The sequence below is a fragment of the Xenopus tropicalis genome, chromosome 1 (assembly GCF_000004195.4).
Source record: "Xenopus tropicalis strain Nigerian chromosome 1, UCB_Xtro_10.0, whole genome shotgun sequence".
Classification (NCBI taxonomy): Eukaryota; Metazoa; Chordata; class Amphibia; order Anura; family Pipidae; genus Xenopus; species Xenopus tropicalis.
Window position 1 is genome coordinate 195,776,670 of NC_030677.2, and position 27,868 is coordinate 195,804,537.

Consider the following 27,868-nt stretch of genomic DNA (forward strand, 5'->3'; position numbering starts at 1 on the left):
TATTCTTTTGTCGCACGGCTATTCTTTTGTCGCGCGCCTATTATTTTGACGCCCGCGACTATTCTTTTGTCGCACGGCTATTATTTTGTTGCCCGCGGCTATTCTTTTGACGAGGGTGACCATTTTTGGACGCGCGGTGAATTTTTCCTCTGCAAATTTTTTCATCCGTTTCGCGAACCAATCCGCCAATGGCGAAACGCGGAAATTCGCCACAAATCCATGCCTGGCGAAACATTTCGCCCATCACTAATTAAAATATTATGGTTCCCTCAGGCTAGTATATTTGGAGTGTTGCTGGAGTAAACCATACTTTTCAGAACCCATTATTTAAGGCTGTCCAATCTGTGGGCCTTTAACTTCAGGTCCTCCAACAACACGAAGGGCTGCAGTTGAATAAAACAGATAATGGGCCTGATTTAATAATGCAGGTACAACCACTTGGTGCAACAACATGCACACATCAAAATGACAGTTGCTGTGAAATTGCCTTTTGTCTAAAGCCCATGTGACTGTTGTGCTTATTACCATAGATGAGATTTTAGGTGCAAGAGCTTTATTTGCCCACTTGTGCCCATTGTGCACATAAAATGTTGTGGCTGAGAAAATGCACACAATTGGGATGTTAGGACAAAGCCAGGTCAAAAAGTATAAGCGCTCAAGGCAATACTACCTAGACTTCCCAACCTCTCCCCAGGATTTTCCCTCTGCTCCCCAGGTAGTTTATTCATCAGGAATATGCAATAGTGCTTAGCATAACTCTATGGAGGTTCAAGAAGCATGTTTAACCGCAGGGACCTTTAATGAATGGATTCAACATTTGTATCCTTTTTTGTCTGCAATTGACCCTATATAAGGTTAATGGAATAAAAAGTCAATATTTGCTATAAACTGGGATTGTGGGACAATACTACTTAAGGTGGCCATACACGCACCGATATTATCGTACGAAACCTCGTTTCGTACGATAATCGGTGCGTGTATGGTATGTCAGCGAGCCGACCGATGTCGCAGGAAGCTGCTGAAATCGGTCGGCTCGTCGATCGGCCAGGTTAGAAAATTTTGATCGGGCGCCATAGAAGGCGCCTGACCAAAATTCTCCCTTCAGAGCTGAATCGGCAGAAGGAGGTAGAAATCCTATTGTTTCTACCTCCTTACCTGCCGATTCAGCCCTGAATGGTGTGTGGCGGATCTGACGTTGGATCGCCACGTGTATGGCCAGCTTTAGGGGCTGATTTACTTACCCACGAACGGGTCGAAATGAGTCCGATTGTGTTTTTTTCGTAATGATCGGTATTTTGCGATTTTTCGTATGTTTTGCGATTTTTTTGGATTCTTTACGAATTTTTCGTTACCAATACGATTTTTGCGAAAAGTTGCGCATTTTTCGTAGCGTTAAAACTTACGCGAAACTTTGCACCTTTTAAGTTTTAACGCTACGAAAAATGCGCAACTTTTCAGGTAAGTTTTAACGCTACGAAAAATGCGCAACTTTTTACGCAACTTTCGTAATGGATACGAAAAACTCGCGTTTTTACGCAAAAATCGTATTGGTAACGAAAAATTCGTAAAGAATCCGAAAAAATCGCAAAACATACGAAAAAGTCGCAAAATGTTCGTTTTCAAGTCGGAACTTTTCCAATTCGGGTCGGATTCGTGGGTTAGTAAATCAGCCCCTTAGACTTCCCAACTGCTCCCCAGGATTTTCCCTCTGCTCCCCAGCTAGTCTATTCATCGGGAATATGCAATAGTGTAACTCTATGGAGGTTCAAGAAGCATGTTTAGCCGTAGGGACCTTTAATGAATGGATTTAACATTTGCATCTAATTTTGTGTGCAATTGACACTATATAAGGTTAATGTAATAAAAAGTCAAAATTTTCTACCAACTCTTAAACAAAATCAGAGGTTTTCAGTTGTAGCCAACTAGATCTAGATAAGGGATCCCCAACCTTTTATACCCGTGAGCCACATTTAAATGGAAAAAGTGTTGGGGAGCAACACAAGCATGAAAAAAAGGTTCCTGGTGGTGCCAATAAGAGCTATAATTGACTATTTGATAGCCCCTATGTGGACTGGCAGCCTACAGGAGGCTCTGTTTGGCTTTATACTTGGTTTTTATGCAACAAAACTTGCCTCCAAGTCAAGAATTCAAATATAAGCATCTGGTTTGGGGGCACTGAGAGAAACATCCAAGGGTTTGGGGAGCAACATGTTGCTCACGAGTCACTGGTTGGGGATCACTGATCTAGAAGGTCACAGATAGCACCCCCCAGGTATAATGTATGTGTCTATTTCATTTGCATTTAGTCATTCCCCTGAGGATCACTGCATTTTTGATACTGTTGCTAAGGAAGCCGTTTCAATGTCCCGCTGCAAGTTTTTGGCTGAGAACTGCCTGAGTACAGGTCGGATGCATTTTCTGGAGAAAGGACCCTGCCATAATAACAAGCTTGACTGGTACCGTACCCGGGTGTCTTTGGCGCTGAACAGCACCAAGAAGGAGCCTTGTGGGGATGATATCTGCTATGATTGGGAGGAATGTTCAGGTACAATATCACAAGGCTGTTCATGGAAGGAACTGAGTGGGTTCTGTGAGGAATGGCTAGGGATGGGATTATACACAGTAAAACAGGGGTAGGGAACCTATGGCTCAGGAGCCAGATGTGGCTCTTTTGATGGCTGCATCTGGCTCTCTGCCAAATCTTTAATAAAAAAAAAATAACGGGAGGTGTGGCCTGCGCTCGGCGGATAGAAGACGTGTTCTAAGCCTTAGAATCGTCTTCTATCCGCCGAGCACTGGCCACACCCCCCTCCGCATCACATACGGCATCCTTCGCACCCACCCTATCCGCCAAACGCAAGCCACGCCCTCCTCTGCATCGCATACGGCATCCTTGGCACCCACCCTACCTTGCACCTGCACTCGGCAGATAGAACACATGTTCTAAGCCTTAGAACACTTCTTCTATCCGCCGAGCGCAGGCCATGCCCGCCTCTGCATCGCATCCGGCATCCTTGGGATCCACCCTACCTTGCCCCGCAGCATCCACGGCCAAACATATTGTATGGCTCTCATGGAATTACATTTTAAAATATGTGGTGTTTATGGCTCTCTCAGCCAAAAAGGTTCCCGACCCCTGCAGTAAAAGAAACTGCCATTGCTGTTAATTCCTTGTGTTCTCCTCTGGTATTGGCCTTTCCTATGTAAGAACATGCTGTGGCTGACAGGCACTAACCTGGGACTTGGGGAGGCCAGATGGATGGAAGCAGTTAAGTGACATATGTAGGACCACTCATATTTGCATTATGTATTAAAGGGGACATATTGTGTGAAAACAATACTGTGCCAATGAATTGTACTCATCTAAATATAAAAGGAATGTGCCTTAAAAAGTAGTGTTTTGGGCTGATTTATTGAAAATTTCTTCAAATACCCTACTAGTCCCATTCATCTGTTCCACTTCCTGCTGCTTCCTTTCCCAGGCTGGACTGGGGGGCCGGCGGCACTCAGCACACTGCACTGTTGGACAGGAACCAATCAGCAGCTAGGCTGCCCTGATAAGGAACTGAAGCCTGTCTCTGCTTAAGGACTGCAGGGCTATGATTGGTTACTCCCCTCCTAATGTGCTTCTGGCAGGGACCGTTAGGATACACCCACCCCTCATTTGAAACAGGGACAGGGATCTGAGAGGATCTATGGGAAGCTCCAATAAAAAGGGGCCATTTTTACAGATGAATTAACAGATTACAGATTAGTATTACATATATTATTATATTTACACTAAAATGCATTTTTGGGGACAAATTCCTGCTAAACCCATGAATTATTTCTACTAGGATTTGAGTGCTTGTGCATTCTCCCACGCCAGTGTCCTGCCGACAGCCCCCAGATGTTCTGCGCCAAGTTTGGAAGAAGCAAATCACAACGCTCCATCAGCCTCTGTGCCCTCGCTGCCATCAAATGTACAGACATAAAGGTTGAAGTGCTCCACAGTGGTGAATGTGATTCCTAACAGAGATATCTGGACTCACTTTAGCCTCAACAACTGCCTAATGCCCTAATGTTATCTTTCCCACAGCATACAGTACAGGTATAGAACCCGTTATCCAGAATGCTTGGGACCAAGGGTATTCTGGATAAGGGGTCTTTCCGTAATTTGGATCTCCATACCTTAAGTCTACTAACAAATCAATAAAACATTAATTAAACCTAACATGACTGTTTTGCATCCAATTAGGATTATTTATATCTTAGTTGGGATCAAGTACAGGTACTGTTTTATTATTACAGAGAAAAGGGAATCATTTAACCATGAAATAAACCCAATAGGGCTGTTCTGCCCCCAATAAGGGGTAATTATATCTTAGTTGGGATCAAGTACAGGTACTGTTTTATTATTACAGAGAAAAGGGAATCATTTAACCATGAAATAAACCCAATAGGGCTGTTCTGCCCCCAATAAGGGGTAATTATATCTTAGTTGGGATCAAGTACAGGTACTGTTTTATTATTACAGAGAAAAGGGAATCATTTAACCATTAAATAAACCCAATAGGGCTGTTCTGCCCCCAATAAGGGGTAATTATATCTTAGTTGGGATCAAGTACAGGTACTGTTTTATTATTACAGAGAAAAGGGAATCATTTAACCATGAAATAAACCCAATAGGGCTGTTCTGCCCCCAATAAGGGGTAATTATATCTTAGTTGGGATCAAGTACAGGTACTGTTTTATTATTACAGAGAAAAGGGAATCATTTAACCATTAAATAAACCCAATAGGGCTGTTCTGCCCCCAATAAGGGGTAATTATATCTTAGTTGGGATCAAGTACAGGTACTGTTTTATTATTACAGAGAAAAAGGAAATCAGTTTTAAAATTCTCAATTACTTGATTAAAATGGAGTCTATGGGAGACGGGCTTTCCGTAATTCAGAGCTTTCTGGATAATGGGTTTCTGGATAAGGGATCCCATACCTGTATAGGTATTGCCTATTATTTGATAATGAGCCAGTAAGTTAGAGAGGTATCATTATTATACTGTGATATTGTACAGGGAACCAGATGGAAGATCATTTCTTTTTCTGATTCAGTTCAATTTAAAATGGAAACAAAGTTTCATGTTTTAAAGATTAAAAAAAAGTTTGTAAAAAAAAAAAAAATAGGTGTGTCACTTTCTGTCTTTGTTTTAACTGTTTTAAACATTTGGCATGGTTTTGTATTGTAGGAACATTAGTAATTAGAAGTTGCTGGGATTTCAAGCATGGCTGCCAACCCCTTCGCCCTTCGCCCAAAGGCTAATGGTACCATGAAATCCAGCAGCCCACACATGGCCCTGTGTTTTATTTTGTTGCCGAAGCACCCAAATTGCCCTCACCCATAAAGTAAAACCCCTGAAAGTGCTTGCAGTGGTTCTGCTCAGTCTGATATCATGCAATAGAGCAATTAAAAGCCCTGGTTTTCACATTTCATTACGAATGTATTTCTTTACCCACAATGCATCACTTCACTAGAATTACAGTGGCCCCACGCTAAGCTGCATCTGGTGTGTAAAGGGCCAATATTCATGCAAAAAAGCACAAGTTTTGTGAATGTCACTCATTTGGTACAATGCAGTAGCACCTATTCCAGGTTTCCATTCTATAACTATTTCAGGAGCTTTGGTACTGAGATGTAAAACACAGTTGGGCAAATACCTAAGGCAGGTTCCTTATGTACAAGGTTTGCTTTTCCTTTGAAACAATATTCCCACCATAAGTTTCCAGTGCATTGTATCTTAGTATTTTTCATTTTATGCTCCCAAGACTAAATAGTTCCATTCCCTATACAATAAATCCTTAAAGGATTGTGTATTTGTATTGTGATTCTGGGAAGCCCCCGCCCACTCTAATGTGCAACAACAAATAAACAATGGCATCTTGGGGCAATGTGTGTATTTAGCCAAAGCAAACATTATGCAAAGAGTGTAACATTACCCAGTACAAACAGACAGCCTGGACTTTCATTCAGTGCAGTTAATCAGTGCCACAGCTGCAAGAGAGTGCGAGACACCAAGGTAAGTAAATCACCTCTCTGCTATTTCCCATAGGCAGCGCTTGCTACTTTGTGTGCCCAGTGAATGCTGGTGTGTGTGAGTTTTGGTTCAACGTCTTACATGATATGTGTTTTTATGAGGTCCCTTACAAAATGGAATACTATGCGGGAATAAGGGGACTCTCTTCCCCCCATTTGGTAAGGCACCCCATAAAAAGCTTATACATATCATAATAGGTCTTCCACCCTTACTGCAGCACTGTGTTCACCCTCCATTATCTGTTATTGGGTTCTAAAAATGGAATGTTGTGGGTGAAGGTCTCGAGCAGTATCTACTGTATGGAGGCAACTTGTGTGCCCCAGGGTCCTTCTGCTTGTGAAATGGGAACAAGTTTAGTAATACCTTGTATTGGGAGAAGCACACCTCTATACTCTAGCAAATACCTTTAATATGTAAGAGGTGTGCTGAAAAATTGGTTTTCTTTAAACAAGTTTAGTAAGTAATATTGCACCACAGCGGTAAGTGTACCCATATGTACTCAGAGGATAATACCAGGGTTCCATTCACACCAGGACATGCCCTAGAACAGTGGTCCCCAAGCAGTGGCTCTTAAGCAACAAGTTGCTCACCAACCCCACTTGATAAAAGGCGTCACATTTCCCGAAACATGTTGTGTATTTTGGTCTGAAATAAATAGCATTTTAGCAGAATTCTGCTTTATGGTGCTCTCCTCTATATTTGGATTGTATTGAATGGCTCAGCGGTTGATGCATCAAGCCTGATCTAAGGGCTGTGCGGTTGAATACCTATTTGTTGCTCACCAACCCTATGGATGTTGCTCTCAGAGGCCTCAAAGTTGGTGTTTATTTTTGAATTCTGTGCATGGAGTAAAGTTTAGGTTGCATAAAAACCAGAGGTACTGCCAAACTGAGCTTCCTGTAGGCCACCAGTCCACATGCTTGTGTTGCTACCGTTCCCCTAGAACAGGGATCCCCAACCTTTTATACCTGTGAGCCACATTCAAATGGAAAAAGTTTTGGAGAGCAACACAAGCATGAAAAAAGTTCCTGGAGGTGCCAATGAGAGCTATAATTGGCTATTTGATAGCCCCTATGTTGACTGGAAGCCTATACAGAAACTCTGTTTGGCAATTCCACTGGGTTTTTATGCAATCAAAACTTGCCTCCTAACCAGAAATTCAAAAATAATCACCTGCTTTGAGGCCTCTGGGAGCAACTTTCAAATGGTTGGGGAGCAACATGTTGCTCACGAGCCACTGGTTGGGGATCACTGCCCTAGAATAACACAAGTGTCAGATACACAAAGAGCTCAATATGACACAAATGCTGGGAGAAAAATGGCAAAAGAGATGATTTTCAAGACAGAGTGCTCAAAGTACAGACCCATCTTGTGTATGTGTCAGATACAAGTGACTTTTTGGGCTATAATCAAAATGTATTGCATGGTACATACAGACAAAGGCCTGCTAACGGGGCACCGTAGAAAAACACTTGAGATTCTTTATCATCTGTTGGCATGTTAAGGACTCATAAAGTCAAAATATCAAAACTAAGTCTGTATATTATTGCATTTACTAGATTAATGGGTTCCAGACCGTGCATCATATTCCTTTTGATTGTCTCATTGGCCGGAGGGGCCTTGTCATGCTTCTGTGATCACTATCCATGGACTTCCTGGTCTAGCTGTTCTAAGACGTGTGATCATGGGACCCAGAGCAGATCAAGGTAACACCGACTATTGGTTTAGTTAAGAAAGAGAGCTCAGAAATTAGAACAGAGATATTTTAATATAACAGTGGTTCTGAAAGCTTGTGTTGATCCAGGAGACCCAATTAAAGCAATTTCCCCACTCGATGTATTTGTAATATAGCAGTGCACACAAATAATTGAAGCACAAACTTTTTTATGCTTATATATAATCTAGTATTGACTTGCATTCACCCACTAATCAGTATATAGCATTTTTCCAATATACACACAAGAACATAATGGGAACCCTGGCCTCAGTATTGGGCAACTCTATTTGAAAATATAGCTGTGTATTTGGATGGCTCATTCCCATTCTTGTTATTAGATCACAGATCACGGAGGACAATATCAGCATTTTATCCATTGCTGCCTTTAGAACCTCAAATGTGCGGCACCAATAACATGAGATAACCCTCCAGTGCCCCCTATGATCATCACTTGAAAGTGCAACTTAAAGAAAAACTATACCTCCAAATGAATACTTAACCAATAGATAGTTTATATCATGTTAAGTGGTCTATTAAAGAATCTTACCAAACCGCAATATATATATATATATATATATATATATATATATATATATATATATATAATACTAGCCTTTTACATCTTTTCCCTTGAGCCGCCATTTAGTGATGGGCTGTGTGCTCCCTCAGAGATCAGCTGACAGGAAATAATGCAGCTCTAACTGTAACAGGAAATAGTGTGGGAGTTAAAGGCAGAACTCTGCCCATTCATTGGCTGATGGGGCCTAGCATGTATGTGTGCCTTGGCTTGTTTGTGTGCACCATGAATTGTATGATCCCAGGGGGCGGCCCTTAGTAGTTAAAATGGCAGTTTTATGTAAAGTATTTTTATAGACTACATTGTTTGAGGGTATAGTTTTCCTTTAAAATGCTTGTTGGGCGACTTTCACATCATGGGAGAAGGCCTTACCACAATTTTGAGCTTTTTTGATAATGGGTTTCTAGATAAGGGATATTTGTTCTTAGCATTTCTCTCTTCAAATACAGCCATAGGCACCTAAATAAATACAGTATTTAGGTCCTTCAAATATTTAAGGAACAATAAAAAACAGGGAACATTTTCTTCTAAAACACATTTCCCAACACAGTTGTTGCAACACATCAGCAGCTTTTCCAGCTCTTCCCATAAACACTGACCATTAACACTGCTGATGAAACAGGCTCTCCAACCCTTAAGCCGCCCCCTAGCAAAGAATAATGGTATGTGCTCACTGTGTTTATTTAGTAGAATGGGAAGTGACACAGATTAACTACTTGGGAGGGGAGGGGGGGGGTTTCCATAAATTTCTGCTAGTTCTAATATGCTGTCCCAAGCTTTCCACAAAATCAGGATAAAATTAGGCACATTTGTATTAAGGAAATCCATTTCTGAATATAGATAGATAGATGATAGATAGATGATAGATAGATAGATAGATAGATAGATAGATAGATAGATAGATAGATAGATAGATGATAGATAGATAGATAGATGATAGATAGATAGATAGATAGATAGATAGATAGATAGATAGATGATTGATAGATAGATAGATAGATAGATAGATGATAGATAGATAGATAGATAGATAGATAGATGATAGATAGATAGATAGATAGATAGATGATTGATAGATAGATAGATAGATAGATAGATAGATAGATAGATGATTGATAGATAGATAGATAGATAGATAGATAGATGATAGATAGATAGATAGATAGATAGATAGATAGATAGATAGATGATAGATAGATAGATAGATAGATAGATAGATAGATGATAGATAGATAGATAGATAGATAGATAGATAGATAGATGATTGATAGATAGATAGATAGATAGATAGATGATAGATAGATAGATAGATAGATAGATAGATAGATGATAGATAGATAGATAGATAGATAGATAGATTGATTGATAGATAGATAGATAGATAGAGAGATGATAGATAGATAGATAGATAGAAAGATGATAGATAGATAGATAGATAGATGATAGATAGATAGATAGATAGATAGATAGATAGATGATAGATAGATAGATAGATAGATAGATAGATATGTCCTATGCTTACTCTGATATTATATTATTACACTTTACCCTGTGTCACAAAGCAAATAAATCAGAGATAAGCCTTACTCATAAACCGAAAACAAAATGGCAATTATTCTACATACATGCTACATATTTTCTTTCATATACTGTATATACATATTTACAGGACTATTTCCTATGATGATTACTATTGGAAACATAACTGTGGCGGATTGTGCACAATGCGTGAGACCAGATCATGCAATGAACAGTCCTGTCCAATCAACTGCAAGCTCGGGGATTTTGGTTCTTGGTCTGATTGTGATCCCTGCCTTAAAAAACAAGTAAGTCAATCCAATTAAAAAATGGCCTAACAAGATCCAAGATGGCAACCTCCTGCAAACAACTTTAAAGGCCTGGATCGTTACTGTTATAGGGCAGCTGAACTTCATTGCTGGTGCAGTAAGTTCAGTATATACAATAAATCATTTGTAGCCATATTCTTTTATAGATTTTAGTTTGCCTTGAATTCATGCCAGACTAGTGCTATAATGTACACTGTTATTATTTGTTACTGATACAGAGCCACTAATACAGGGAGGACTGAATGACATGGACTGGGGTAGGCAGCTATATCCCTATGGTTTGACTCTTTGATGAAATATTAATACATCATTTTCCTCTGGCTCCGCATGCAGAATGGACTCATTTCCAGAGGTTAAATTGGCAAATGAATTAAACATAAAACACGAGGCCAGTTAGCAGTTAATTATAACGGAGAAGGTGCCCTTTTTCAGATGTGAAGTGAGCTGATAATTTGGGTTAGAGAAGTGAAATGGAAGACAGAGGCATAGAAGGAGCCTTCAGACAGCGAGGTACCGAGTAACTTAAAGGGTAACTGTCATAGCAGTAAAGTGCAGCAACACACAGCTGTAGTGTATACAGTATATAACATAATAATGTTCCAAAACAGTTGTTTACTTTACCTATAGAAACTAGTTTTCTCCAGTCACTGCTTTTTTGTGCAAGGCCCTTGCATCGTGTACGCTAAGGCTGTACGTACCAGTACCTGGCTAATTATATATGTTATATGTTACGATGTTTTCCATGGTTCTGCCCAACTCTCTTTGCTGTTAAAGGGAAATATTGACTATATACTATGGGGCATGTTTCTTATAGTGTGTAAACCAACATCGCTGGTGATGTTTCCCATAGCAACCAATAAGCATTTCGATTTTAATGGTCACCTACAAGTTAGAAAACAAAAGCAAAATACTTATTGGTTGCTATGGGAAACATAATCAGCAGCCCCAACCTGGCAATCTGTGGATTTTGGCAAATGCCAGAGGGGCTGCTGTAAGATGCCACAGACAGTCACTATTTATTGGGCCCAGGGTTGGACTGGGTCGTGGGGACACTGGGAAAAAACCCGGTGGGCCCCGGCTGCCCAGACCCGACCCTTGCCGGCACTCCCCGGCTGACCGTTCCCCCCCTGACGTGTTAACCTTATGCACGCTCTGGGGAGGACGTTGGGTGGGGGCCCTGCGGGGGGGCTAGGGGGGGTTAGGGGGTGTGGGGGACACGGCCAGTGGGGGCACTGGGGGCGGCAGCCCTGATGGGCCCTGCACCCCCCAGTCCGATCCTGATTGGGCCGGTGAGGGGGGGGGGCTGTCTGGGTCTCTGTGTACTTAGAATGTCAGGGCCTATTTTGAATCCCAGTTCATATTTGATCACCGATGATGTTTGCTTACACACTATAATAAACATTTCCCCACGTCTGCAAAGGGCTTGCTGCAGGATAGCCCCAGAAGTACTCAGATAAAAGGCCATCCTCTTACAATTTCATTGCTTTGAAACCAGAGGCATAAGGAACATAGTCCGTCGGATTATCAGAGACATGCAGGTTGCAGTTTATCTCCAATCAGATTTGAGATATGAGGTTTTCATACAGCCCATAGGGCTGATTTACAGATCTCTGGGGTGCTGTGTGGATGAAGCGGAGAGCAAAAGCATAGCGCTTCGCTGTGTTAGGGCAATGAAACACAAAAACATGAGGTGCCCTACCACTAATCTCCGGTACCGCGTATGCCATCCCACCGCCGATTTACATTCTCACTGGTGGGATTACATTTCGGGGAGATTAGTCGCCCGCGACAAGGGAGATTTGTTGCGGGCGACTAGTCTCCCCGTGTGCCAGAGCCCTTAGGGATGTGGTCAAGTGGGCCACACTGTACGCACAAATCTCTAAGTTCATTAGTTATAATCTATGATCTGATATATATAATGATCTGATTTATGGCTGCTTAAACCACTGCAGTCTGAGCCATGTGACTACAATCATTATTGGTCAGATAATCCTTTATTAAATAATATCAGAGGTCTAACTTTAAATTTGCTGTCTCACAATGTTTTTTTCAGTTTCGTACACGGTCACTGGAACGTCCCTCCCAGTTTGGCGGGGAAGGCTGCACAGAAGCATTGGTTGAATCGCGGATATGTGTCCCTGCGAAACTATGCAAAATAGAGCAGTTGGACTGTTCTGGGAAATTTCAGTGCGTCTCAGGTAACTTCAACTGTTTTACCAACAAAATCACCTGCAGAACCAAGCTGGGTACATATGGTTAGATATTCCCGGGCATGTACAGGTCCATAAGAGCCAAATCCATGGAACTGTCTGTATATCTATGTATCTATCTGTCTATCCATCTATCTATCTATCTATCTGTCTATCCATCTATCTATCTTTCTATCTATCTATCTATCTATCTATCTATCTATCTATCTATCTATCTATCTATCTATCTAGTATCTATCTATCTATCTGGTATCTATCTATCTATCTAGTATCTATCTATCTATCTATCTATCTATCTATCTATCTATCTATCTATCCACTCACATACAGACCCACACTGACCTATCTATCCACTCCCATACAGACCCATACTGACCTATCTATCCACTCCCATACAGACCCATACTGACCTATCTATCCACTCACATACAGACCCATACTGACCTATCTATACACTCACATACAGACCCATACTGACCTATCTATCCACTCACATACAGACCCACACTGACCTATCTATCCACTCCCATACAGACCCACACTGACCTATCTATCCACTCCCATACAGACCCATACTGACCTATCTATCCACTCCCATACAGACCCATACTGACCTATCTATCCACTCCCATACAGACCCATACTGACCTATCTATCCACTCACATACAGACCCATACTGACCTATCTATCCACTCACATACAGACCCATACTGACCTATCTATACACTCACATACAGACCCATACTGACCTATCTATCCACTCCCATACAGACCCATACTGACCTATCTATCCACTCCCATACAGACCCATACTGACCTATCTATCCACTCACATACAGACCCATACTGACCTATCTATCCACTCACATACAGACCCATACTGACCTATCTATACACTCACATACAGACCCATACTGACCTATCTATACACTCACATACAGACCCACACTGACCTATCTATACACTCACATACAGACCCATACTGACCTATCTATCCACTCACATACAGACCCACACTGACCTATCTATACACTCACATACAGACCCATACTGACCTATCTATACACTCACATACAGACCCACACTGACCTATCTATCCACTCCCATACAGACCCATACTGACCTATCTATCCACTCCCATACAGACCCATACTGACCTATCTATCCACTCCCATACAGACCCATACTGACCTATCTATCCACTCACATACAGACCCATACTGACCTATCTATCCACTCACATACAGACCCATACTGACCTATCTATACACTCACATACAGACCCATACTGACCTATCTATACACTCACATACAGACCCACACTGACCTATCTATACACTCACATACAGACCCATACTGACCTATCTATCCACTCACATACAGACCCACACTGACCTATCTATACACTCACATACAGACCCATACTGACCTATCTATACACTCACATACAGACCCACACTGACCTATCTATCCACTCACATACAGACCCATACTGACCTATCTATCCACTCACATACAGACCCACACTGACCTATCTATCCACTCCCATACAGACCCATACTGACCTATCTATCCACTCACATACAGACTCACACTGACCTATCTATCCACTCACATACAGACCCACACTGACCTATCTATCCACTCACATACAGACCCACACTGACCTGTCTATCCACTCACATACAGACCCATACTGACCTATCTATCCACTCCCATACAGACCCACACTGACCTATCTATCCACTCACATACAGACCCATACTGACCTATCTATCCACTCCCATACAGACCCACACTGACCTATCTATCCACTCCCATACAGACCCATACTGACCTATCTATCCACTCCCATACAGACCCATACTGACCTATCTATCCACTCCCATACAGACCCATACTGACCTATCTATCCACTCACATACAGACCCATACTGACCTATCTATCCACTCACATACAGACCCACACTGACCTATCTATCCACTCACATACAGACCCACACTGACCTATCTATCCACTCACATAAAGACCCACACTGACCTATCTATCCACTCACATACAGACTCACACTGACCTATCTATCCACTCACATACAGACCCACACTGACCTGTCTATCCACTCACATACAGACCCATACTGACCTATCTATCCACTCCCATACAGACCCACACTGACCTATCTATCCACTCACATACAGACCCATACTGACCTATCTATCCACTCCCATACAGACCCACACTGACCTATCTATCCACTCCCATACAGACCCATACTGACCTATCTATCCACTCCCATACAGACCCATACTGACCTATCTATCCACTCCCATACAGACCCATACTGACCTATCTATCCACTCACATACAGACCCATACTGACCTATCTATCCACTCACATACAGACCCACACTGACCTATCTATCCACTCACATACAGACCCACACTGACCTATCTATCCACTCACATACAGACCCACACTGACCTATCTATCCACTCACATACAGACCCACACTGACCTATCTATACACTCACATACAGACCCACACTGACCTATCTATACACTCACATACAGACCCATACTGACCCATCTATCCACTCACATACAGACCCATACTGACCCATCTATCCACTCACATACAGACCCACACTGACCTATCTATCCACTCACATACAGACCCATACTGACCTATATATACACTCACATACAGACCCACACTGACCTATCTATCCACTCACATACAGACCCATACTGACCTATCTATCCACTCACATACAGACCCATACTGACCTATCTATCCACTCACATACAGACCCATACTGACCTATCTATCCACTCACATACAGACCCATACTGACCTATCTATCCACTCACATTCAGACCCATACTGACCTATCTATCCACTCACATACAGACCCATACTGACCTATCTATCCACTCACATTCAGACCCATACTGACCTATCTATCCACTCACATACAGACCCACACTGACCTATCTATCCACTCACATACAGACCCACACTGACCTATCTATCCACTCACATACAGACCCACACTGACCTATCTATCCACTCACATACAGACCCATACTGACCTATCTATCCCCTCACATACAGACCCATACTGACCTATCTATCCACTCACATACAGACCCATACTGACCTATCTATCCACTCACATACAGACCCATACTGACCTATCTATCCACTCACATACAGACCCATACTGACCTATCTATCCACTCACATACAGACCCACACTGACCTATCTATCCACTCACATACAGACCCATACTGACCTATCTATCCACTCACATACAGACCCATACTGACCTATATATACACTCACATACAGACCCACACTGACCTATCTATCCACTCACATACAGACCCATACTGACCTATCTATCCACTCACATACAGACCCATACTGACCTATCTATCCACTCACATACAGACCCATACTGACCTATCTATCCACTCACATACAGACCCATACTGACCTATTTATCCACTCACATACAGACCCACACTGACCTATCTATCCACTCACATACAGACCCATACTGACCTATCTATACACTCACATACAGACCCATACTGACCTATCTATACACTCACATACAGACCCACACTGACCTATCTATCCACTCACATACAGACCCACACTGACCCATCTATCCACTCACATACAGACCCACACTGACCCATCTATCCACTCACATACAGACCCATACTGACCTATCTATACACTCACATACAGACCCACACTGACCTATCTATCCACTCACATACAGACCCACACTGACCTATCTATCCACTCACATACAGACCCATACTGACCTATCTATACACTCACATACAGACCCATACTGACCCATCTATACACTCACATACAGACCCACACTGACCTATCTATCCACTCACATACAGACCCACACTGACCTATCTATCCACTCACATACAGACCCACACTGACCTATCTATCCACTCACATACAGACCCACACTGACCTATCTATACACTCACATACAGACCCACACTGACCTATCTATCCACTCACATACAGACCCATACTGACCTATCTATCCACTCACATACAGACCCATACTGACCTATCTATCCACTCACATACAGACCCATACTGACCTATCTATCCACTCACATACAGACCCATACTGACCTATCTATCCACTCACATACAGACCCATACTGACCTATCTATCCACTCACATACAGACCCACACTGACCTATCTATCCACTCACATACAGACCCATACTGACCTATCTATCCACTCACATACAGACCCATACTGACCTATCTATCCACTCACATACAGACCCATACTGGCCTATATATACACTCACATACAGACCCATACTGACCTATCTATCCACTCACATACAGACCCATACTGACCTATCTATCCACTCACATACAGACCCATACTGACCTATCTATCCACTCACATACAGATCCATACTGACCTATCTATCCACTCACATACAGACCCATACTGACCTATCTATCCACTCACATACAGACCCATACTGACCTATCTATCCACTCACATACAGACCCATACTGACCTATCTATCCACTCACATACAGACCCATACTGACCTATCTATCCACTCACATACAGACCCACACTGACCTATCTATCCACTCACATACAGACCCATACTGACCTATCTATCCACTCACATACAGACCCACACTGACCTATCTATCCACTCACATACAGACCCATACTGACCTATCTATCCACTCACATACAGACCCATACTGACCTATCTATCCACTCACATACAGACCCACACTGACCTATCTATCCACTCACATACAGACCCATACTGACCTATCTATACACTCACATACAGACCCATACTGACCTATCTATACATTCACATACAGACCCATACTGACCTATCTATCCACTCACATACAGACCTATCTATCCACTCACATACAGACCCATACTGACCTATCTATCCACTCACATACAGACCCACACTGACCTATCTATCCACTCACATACAGACCCACACTGACCTATCTATCCACTCACATACAGACCCATACTGACCTATCTATACACTCACATACAGACCCATACTGACCTATCTATCCACTCACATACAGACCCATACTGACCTATCTATACACTCACATACAGACCCATACTGACCTATCTATCCACTCACATACAGACCCATACTGACCTATCTATACACTCACATACAGACCCATACTGACCTATCTATCCACTCACATACAGACCCATACTGACCTATCTATCCACTCACATACAGACCCACACTGACCTATCTATCCACTCACATACAGACCCATACTGACCTATCTATACACTCACATACAGACCCATACTGACCTATCTATACACTCACATACAGACCCATACTGACCTATCTATCCACTCACATACAGACCCATACTGACCTATCTATACACTCACATACAGACCCATACTGACCTATCTATCCACTCACATACAGACCCACACTGACCTATCTATCCACTCACATACAGACCCACACTGACCCATCTATCCACTCACATACAGACCCATACTGACCTATCTATCCACTCACATACAGACCCATACTGACCTATCTATACACTCACATACAGACCCCTACTGACCTATATATCCACTCACATACAGACCCACACTGACCTATCTATCCACTCACATACAGACCCACACTGACCTATCTATCCACTCACATACAGACCCACACTGACCCATCTATCCACTCACATACAGACCCATACTGACCTATCTATACACTCACATACAGACCCACACTGACCTATCTATCCACTCACATACAGACCCATACTGACCTATCTATACACTCACATACAGACCCACACTGACCTATCTATCCACTCACATACAGACCCACACTGACCTATCTATACACTCACATACAGACCCACACTGACCTATCTATACACTCACATACAGACCCACACTGACCTATCTATCCACTCACATACAGACCCATACTGACCTATCTATACACTCACATACAGACCCACACTGACCTATCTATACACTCACATACAGACCCACACTGACCTATCTATCCACTCACATACAGACCCACACTGACCTATCTATACACTCACATACAGACCCACACTGACCTATCTATCCACTCACATACAGACCCATACTGACCTATCTATACACTCACATACAGACCCACACTGACCTATCTATCCACTCACATACAGACCCACACTGACCTATCTATACACTCACATACAGACCCACACTGACCTATCTATACACTCACATACAGACCCACACTGACCTATCTATCCACTCACATACAGACCCATACTGACCTATCTATACACTCACATACAGACCCACACTGACCTATCTATACACTCACATACAGACCCACACTGACCTATCTATCCACTCACATACAGACCCACACTGACCTATCTATACACTCACATACAGACCCACACTGACCTATCTATCCACTCACATACAGACCCACACTGACCTATCTATCCACTCACATACAGACCCATACTGACCTATCTATACACTCACATACAGACCCACACTGACCTATCTATCCACTCACATACAGACCCATACTGACCTATCTATCCACTCACATACAGACCCACACTGACCTATCTATCCACTCACATACAGACCCACACTGACCTATCTATCCACTCACATACAGACCCACACTGACCTATCTATCCACTCACATACAGACCCACACTGACCTATCTATACACTCACATACAGACCCACACTGACCTATCTATCCACTCACATACAGACCCATACTGACCTATCTATCCACTCACATACAGACCCATACTGACCTATCTATCCACTCACATACAGACCCATACTGACCTATCTATCCACTCACATACAGACCCATACTGACCTATCTATCCACTCACATACAGACCCATACTGACCTATCTATCCACTCACATACAGACCCACACTGACCTATCTATCCACTCACATACAGACCCATACTGACCTATCTATCCACTCACATACAGACCCATACTGACCTATCTATCCACTCACATACAGACCCATACTGGCCTATATATACACTCACATACAGACCCATACTGACCTATCTATCCACTCACATACAGACCCATACTGACCTATCTATCCACTCACATACAGACCCATACTGACCTATCTATCCACTCACATACAGATCCATACTGACCTATCTATCCACTCACATACAGACCCATACTGACCTATCTATCCACTCACATACAGACCCATACTGACCTATCTATCCACTCACATACAGACCCATACTGACCTATCTATCCACTCACATACAGACCCATACTGACCTATCTATCCACTCACATACAGACCCACACTGACCTATCTATCCACTCACATACAGACCCATACTGACCTATCTATCCACTCACATACAGACCCACACTGACCTATCTATCCACTCACATACAGACCCATACTGACCTATCTATCCACTCACATACAGACCCATACTGACCTATCTATCCACTCACATACAGACCCACACTGACCTATCTATCCACTCACATACAGACCCATACTGACCTATCTATACACTCACATACAGACCCATACTGACCTATATATACATTCACATACAGACCCATACTGACCTATCTATCCACTCACATACAGACCTATCTATCCACTCACATACAGACCCATACTGACCTATCTATCCACTCACATACAGACCCACACTGACCTATCTATCCACTCACATACAGACCCACACTGACCTATCTATCCACTCACATACAGACCCATACTGACCTATCTATACACTCACATACAGACCCATACTGACCTATCTATCCACTCACATACAGACCCATACTGACCTATCTATACACTCACATACAGACCCATACTGACCTATCTATCCACTCACATACAGACCCATACTGACCTATCTATACACTCACATACAGACCCATACTGACCTATCTATCCACTCACATACAGACCCATACTGACCTATCTATCCACTCACATACAGACCCACACTGACCTATCTATCCACTCACATACAGACCCATACTGACCTATCTATACACTCACATACAGACCCATACTGACCTATCTATACACTCACATACAGACCCATACTGACCTATCTATCCACTCACATACAGACCCATACTGACCTATCTATACACTCACATACAGACCCATACTGACCTATCTATCCACTCACATACAGACCCACACTGACCTATCTATCCACTCACATACAGACCCACACTGACCCATCTATCCACTCACATACAGACCCATACTGACCTATCTATCCACTCACATACAGACCCATACTGACCTATCTATACACTCACATACAGACCCCTACTGACCTATCTATCCACTCACATACAGACCCACACTGACCTATCTATCCACTCACATACAGACCCACACTGACCTATCTATCCACTCACATACAGACCCACACTGACCCATCTATCCACTCACATACAGACCCATACTGACCTATCTATCCACTCACATACAGACCCACACTGACCTATCTATCCACTCACATACAGACCCATACTGACCTATCTATACACTCACATACAGACCCATACTGACCTATCTATACATTCACATACAGACCCATACTGACCTATCTATCCACTCACATACAGACCTATCTATCCACTCACATACAGACCCATACTGACCTATCTATCCACTCACATACAGACCCACACTGACCTATCTATCCACTCACATACAGACCCACACTGACCTATCTATCCACTCACATACAGACCCATACTGACCTATCTATACACTCACATACAGACCCATACTGACCTATCTATCCACTCACATACAGACCCATACTGACCTATCTATACACTCACATACAGACCCATACTGACCTATCTATCCACTCACATACAGACCCATACTGACCTATCTATACACTCACATACAGACCCATACTGACCTATCTATCCACTCACATACAGACCCATACTGACCTATCTATCCACTCACATACAGACCCACACTGACCTATCTATCCACTCACATACAGACCCATACTGACCTATCTATACACTCACATACAGACCCATACTGACCTATCTATACACTCACATACAGACCCATACTGACCTATCTATCCACTCACATACAGACCCATACTGACCTATCTATACACTCACATACAGACCCATACTGACCTATCTATCCACTCACATACAGACCCACACTGACCTATCTATCCACTCACATACAGACCCACACTGACCCATCTATCCACTCACATACAGACCCATACTGACCTATCTATCCACTCACATACAGACCCATACTGACCCTATCTATACACTCACATACAGACCCCTACTGACCTATATATCCACTCACATACAGACCCCACTGACCTATCTATCCACTCACATACAGACCCACACTGACCTATCTATCCCTCACATACAGACCCACACTGAACCCATCATCCACTCACATACAGACCCATACTGACCTATCTATACACTCACATACAGACCCACACTGACCTATCTATCCACTCACATACAGACCCATACTGACCGTATCTATACACTCACATACAGACCCACACTGACCTATCTATTCCACTCACATACAGACCCACACTGACCTATCTATACACTCACATACAGACCCCACACTGACCTATCTATACACTCACATACAGACCCACACTGACCTATCTATCCACTCACATACAGACCCATACTGACCTATCTATACACTCCATACAGACCCACACTGACCTATCTACACTCACATACAGACCCACACTGACCTATCTATCCACTCACATACAGACCCACACTGACCTATCTATCCACTCACATACAGACCCACACTGACCTATCTATCCACTCACATACAGACCCACACTGACCTATCTATACACTCACATACAGACCCACACTGACCTATCTATCCACTCACATACAGACCCACACTGACCTATCTATACACTCACATACAGACCCACACTGACCTATCTATCCACTCACATACAGACCCATACTGACCTATCTATACACTCACATACAGACCCACACTGACCTATCTATCCACTCACATACAGACCCACACTGACCTATCTATACACTCACATACAGACCCACACTGACCTATCTATACACTCACATACAGACCCACACTGACCTATCTATCCACTCACATACAGACCCATACTGACCTATCTATACACTCACATACAGACCCACACTGACCTATCTATACACTCACATACAGACCCACACTGACCTATCTATCCACTCACATACAGACCCACACTGACCTATCTATACACTCACATACAGACCCACACTGACCTATCTATCCACTCACATACAGACCCACACTGACCTATCTATCCACTCACATACAGACCCATACTGACCTATCTATACACTCACATACAGACCCACACTGACCTATCTATCCACTCACATACAGACCCATACTGACCTATCTATCCACTCACATACAGACCCACACTGACCTATCTATCCACTCACATACAGACCCACACTGACCTATCTATCCACTCACATACAGACCCACACTGACCTATCTATCCACTCACATACAGACCCACACTGACCTATCTATACACTCACATACAGACCCACACTGACCTATCTATCCACTCACATACAGACCCATACTGACCTATCTATCCACTCACATACAGACCCATACTGACCTATCTATCCACTCACATACAGACCCATACTGACCTATCTATCCACTCACATACAGACCCATACTGACCTATCTATCCACTCACATACAGACCCATACTGACCTATCTATCCACTCACATACAGACCCACACTGACCTATCTATCCACTCACATACAGACCCATACTGACCTATCTATCCACTCACATACAGACCCATACTGACCTATCTATCCACTCACATACAGACCCATACTGGCCTATATATACACTCACATACAGACCCATACTGACCTATCTATCCACTCACATACAGACCCATACTGACCTATCTATCCACTCACATACAGACCCATACTGACCTATCTATCCACTCACATACAGATCCATACTGACCTATCTATCCACTCACATACAGACCCATACTGACCTATCTATCCACTCACATACAGACCCATACTGACCTATCTATCCACTCACATACAGACCCATACTGACCTATCTATCCACTCACATACAGACCCATACTGACCTATCTATCCACTCACATACAGACCCACACTGACCTATCTATCCACTCACATACAGACCCATACTGACCTATCTATCCACTCACATACAGACCCACACTGACCTATCTATCCACTCACATACAGACCCATACTGACCTATCTATCCACTCACATACAGACCCATACTGACCTATCTATCCACTCACATACAGACCCACACTGACCTATCTATCCACTCACATACAGACCCATACTGACCTATCTATACACTCACATACAGACCCATACTGACCTATCTATACATTCACATACAGACCCATACTGACCTATCTATCCACTCACATACAGACCTATCTATCCACTCACATACAGACCCATACTGACCTATCTATCCACTCACATACAGACCCACACTGACCTATCTATCCACTCACATACAGACCCACACTGACCTATCTATCCACTCACATACAGACCCATACTGACCTATCTATACACTCACATACAGACCCATACTGACCTATCTATCCACTCACATACAGACCCATACTGACCTATCTATACACTCACATACAGACCCATACTGACCTATCTATCCACTCACATACAGACCCATACTGACCTATCTATACACTCACATACAGACCCATACTGACCTATCTATCCACTCACATACAGACCCATACTGACCTATCTATCCACTCACATACAGACCCACACTGACCTATCTATCCACTCACATACAGACCCATACTGACCTATCTATACACTCACATACAGACCCATACTGACCTATCTATACACTCACATACAGACCCATACTGACCTATCTATCCACTCACATACAGACCCATACTGACCTATCTATACACTCACATACAGACCCATACTGACCTATCTATCCACTCACATACAGACCCACACTGACCTATCTATCCACTCACATACAGACCCACACTGACCCATCTATCCACTCACATACAGACCCATACTGACCTATCTATCCACTCACATACAGACCCATACTGACCTATCTATACACTCACATACAGACCCCTACTGACCTATCTATCCACTCACATACAGACCCACACTGACCTATCTATCCACTCACATACAGACCCACACTGACCTATCTATCCACTCACATACAGACCCACACTGACCCATCTATCCACTCACATACAGACCCATACTGACCTATCTATACACTCACATACAGACCCACACTGACCTATCTATCCACTCACATACAGACCCATACTGACCTATCTATACACTCACATACAGACCCACACTGACCTATCTATCCACTCACATACAGACCCACACTGACCTATCTATACACTCACATACAGACCCACACTGACCTATCTATACACTCACATACAGACCCACACTGACCTATCTATCCACTCACATACAGACCCATACTGACCTATCTATACACTCACATACAGACCCACACTGACCTATCTATACACTCACATACAGACCCACACTGACCTATCTATCCACTCACATACAGACCCACACTGACCTATCTATACACTCACATACAGACCCACACTGACCTATCTATCCACTCACATACAGACCCATACTGACCTATCTATACACTCACATACAGACCCACACTGACCTATCTATCCACTCACATACAGACCCACACTGACCTATCTATACACTCACATACAGACCCACACTGACCTATCTATACACTCACATACAGACCCACACTGACCTATCTATCCACTCACATACAGACCCATACTGACCTATCTATACACTCACATACAGACCCACACTGACCTATCTATACACTCACATACAGACCCACACTGACCTATCTATCCACTCACATACAGACCCACACTGACCTATCTATACACTCACATACAGACCCACACTGACCTATCTATCCACTCACATACAGACCCACACTGACCTATCTATCCACTCACATACAGACCCATACTGACCTATCTATACACTCACATACAGACCCACACTGACCTATCTATCCACTCACATACAGACCCATACTGACCTATCTATCCACTCACATACAGACCCACACTGACCTATCTATACACTCACATACAGACCCATACTGACCTATCCACTCACATACAGACCCATACTGACCTATCTATACACTCACATACAGACCCACACTGACCTATCTATCCACTCACATACAGACCCATACTGACCTATCTATCCACTCACATACAGACCCATACTGACCTATCTATACACTCACATACAGACCCACACTGACCTATCTATCCACTCACATACAGACCCATACTGACCTATCTATCCACTCACATACAGACCCATACTGACCTATCTATACACTCACATACAGACCCACACTGACCTATCTATACACTCACATACAGACCCACACTGACCTATCTATACACTCACATACAGACCCACACTGACCTATCTATCCACTCACATACAGACCCACACTGACCTATCTATCCACTCACATACAGACCCATACTGACCTATCTATATACTCACATACAGACCCATACTGACCTATCTATACACTCACATATATAAACCCTATATACAAACATCAAAACTAAGTGTAGATATTAGTATCACAATAGCCTTGGATATTCTGATTGTTCAAGAACTCATCCAGGCCCCCCTTAAAGGCATTAACAGAATCTGCCATTACCCCATCACTAGGAAGGGCATTCCCCAACCTCACTGCCCTCACCGTGAGGAACCCCCTACGCTGCTTCAAATGGAAGCTCCTTTCCTCTAATCTAAAGGGGGGGCCTCTGGTGCGCTGGCGTTTTTATGGGAAAAAAGAACATCCCCCAACTGCCTATTATCCCCTCTAATGTACTTGTACAGAGTAATCATGTCCCCTCGCAAGCGCCTTTTTCCCAGAGAAAACAACCCCAACCCTGACAGTCTGGATGTGGATAGATTAACCAGATTTGGCTGCCCAAAGCCAGCTCTATGCATATAGTATTGACCTCTGTCACAGGCAGAATCGAGGAGTTCCCTTACTATGATTTTAGCAAAACAAATGCAAGATTTTTGTGTATTTGTTTTAACATGAACTGAAATGCAATGGGCCCTTTAAGGACATAACATTCTGCCAAAATACTGATGCTAAAAATATTTTTAATAACAATATTCTACAAAGTAACCCGTTCCACTCAACTGAATAATTTTGTCCTGGCTCCTAACGCCAACGCTGAGATGTCACCTGTCTACCAATGTGACAAACAGCAACTATTTTTATTTTAATCTATAAACAATTAGTTTTTATGGAGAAATAGTGTTTAATTCTCCTGCAAGGAGAGGGGACTGGCCGTGTTTATTCACTGTTACAGAAATGTCCTGTCTGTGCCAAATCATTTACAATCATTGTGCCTGGGAATGTTCCTGCAGGGCTAGGGGGCATCTGGCCAACCTGTTACTGCTTGGGATTATTTGTTTCCCTGTAGGATACATGTCTTTCCTAATTCTCCAAGGTCGTTACTGAGGGGGCCATAAATGTATGAGAGAGTTGTCACTTCTCAGTTATTTATGCATTTTGGGGTATATTAAAGGGATTCTGACATGATTTTTATGGTTTTATATCTAAATTACACTGGTTACATAGCAAATAATTCACACTACCATTTAAAATGCTATTCTTGAACCAACAAATGGATTTGTAGCTGTAATATTGGTGTGTAGGCGCCATCTCAGTGCATTATTATTTTATTTTTTACCACGCCCACTTTTGTGGCCACGCCCCAATTACCACACCCCATTAAAAAACTAAATACTCCTTTTATATAGATGAAATGGTGGGATCAGACACAAATGTGCTATACCCTCATACTGAAAGACCTAAGGAAAACAATATAGCAACTCCTACATTAAAATACCAATATAGAGAGAAGGCAGTCAGTTATAAGTGAGTTATAACTATGTACCAGATTTGCCCCCCCATACACAGTACCCCCATACACAGTGCCCCCATACACATGAGCCCCCCATACACAGTACCCCCCATACACAGTGCCCCCATACACATGAGCCCCCCATACACAGTAGCCCCCCATACACAGTGCCCCCCTGCACAGTAGCCCCCCATACACAGTAGCCCCCA

General features: G+C 42.9%; 2 protein-coding genes across 2 annotated transcripts in view; both read left to right on the plus strand.

Annotated features, from left to right (window-relative positions):
* c6.1 (complement component 6, gene 1) overlaps nucleotides 1–4,145 on the plus strand; it is a 31,966-nt gene extending 27,821 nt beyond the window's left edge. The window contains exons 17-18 of the mRNA XM_002940118.5: nucleotides 2,307–2,545; nucleotides 3,837–4,145. Of these exons, the coding sequence (XP_002940164.2) occupies nucleotides 2,307–2,545; nucleotides 3,837–4,012 (415 nt within the window). The 3' untranslated portion in view covers nucleotides 4,013–4,145. The remainder of the gene's footprint in view (nucleotides 1–2,306; nucleotides 2,546–3,836) is intronic.
* Nucleotides 4,146–6,042: 1,897 nt separating this feature from the next.
* c6.2 (complement component 6, gene 2) overlaps nucleotides 6,043–27,868 on the plus strand; it is a 46,854-nt gene continuing 25,028 nt past the window's right edge. Inside the window, 4 exon segments of the mRNA NM_001006863.1 lie at nucleotides 6,043–6,054; nucleotides 7,632–7,778; nucleotides 10,036–10,192; nucleotides 12,267–12,411. Of these exon segments, the coding sequence (NP_001006864.1) occupies nucleotides 7,636–7,778; nucleotides 10,036–10,192; nucleotides 12,267–12,411 (445 nt within the window). The 5' untranslated portion in view covers nucleotides 6,043–6,054; nucleotides 7,632–7,635.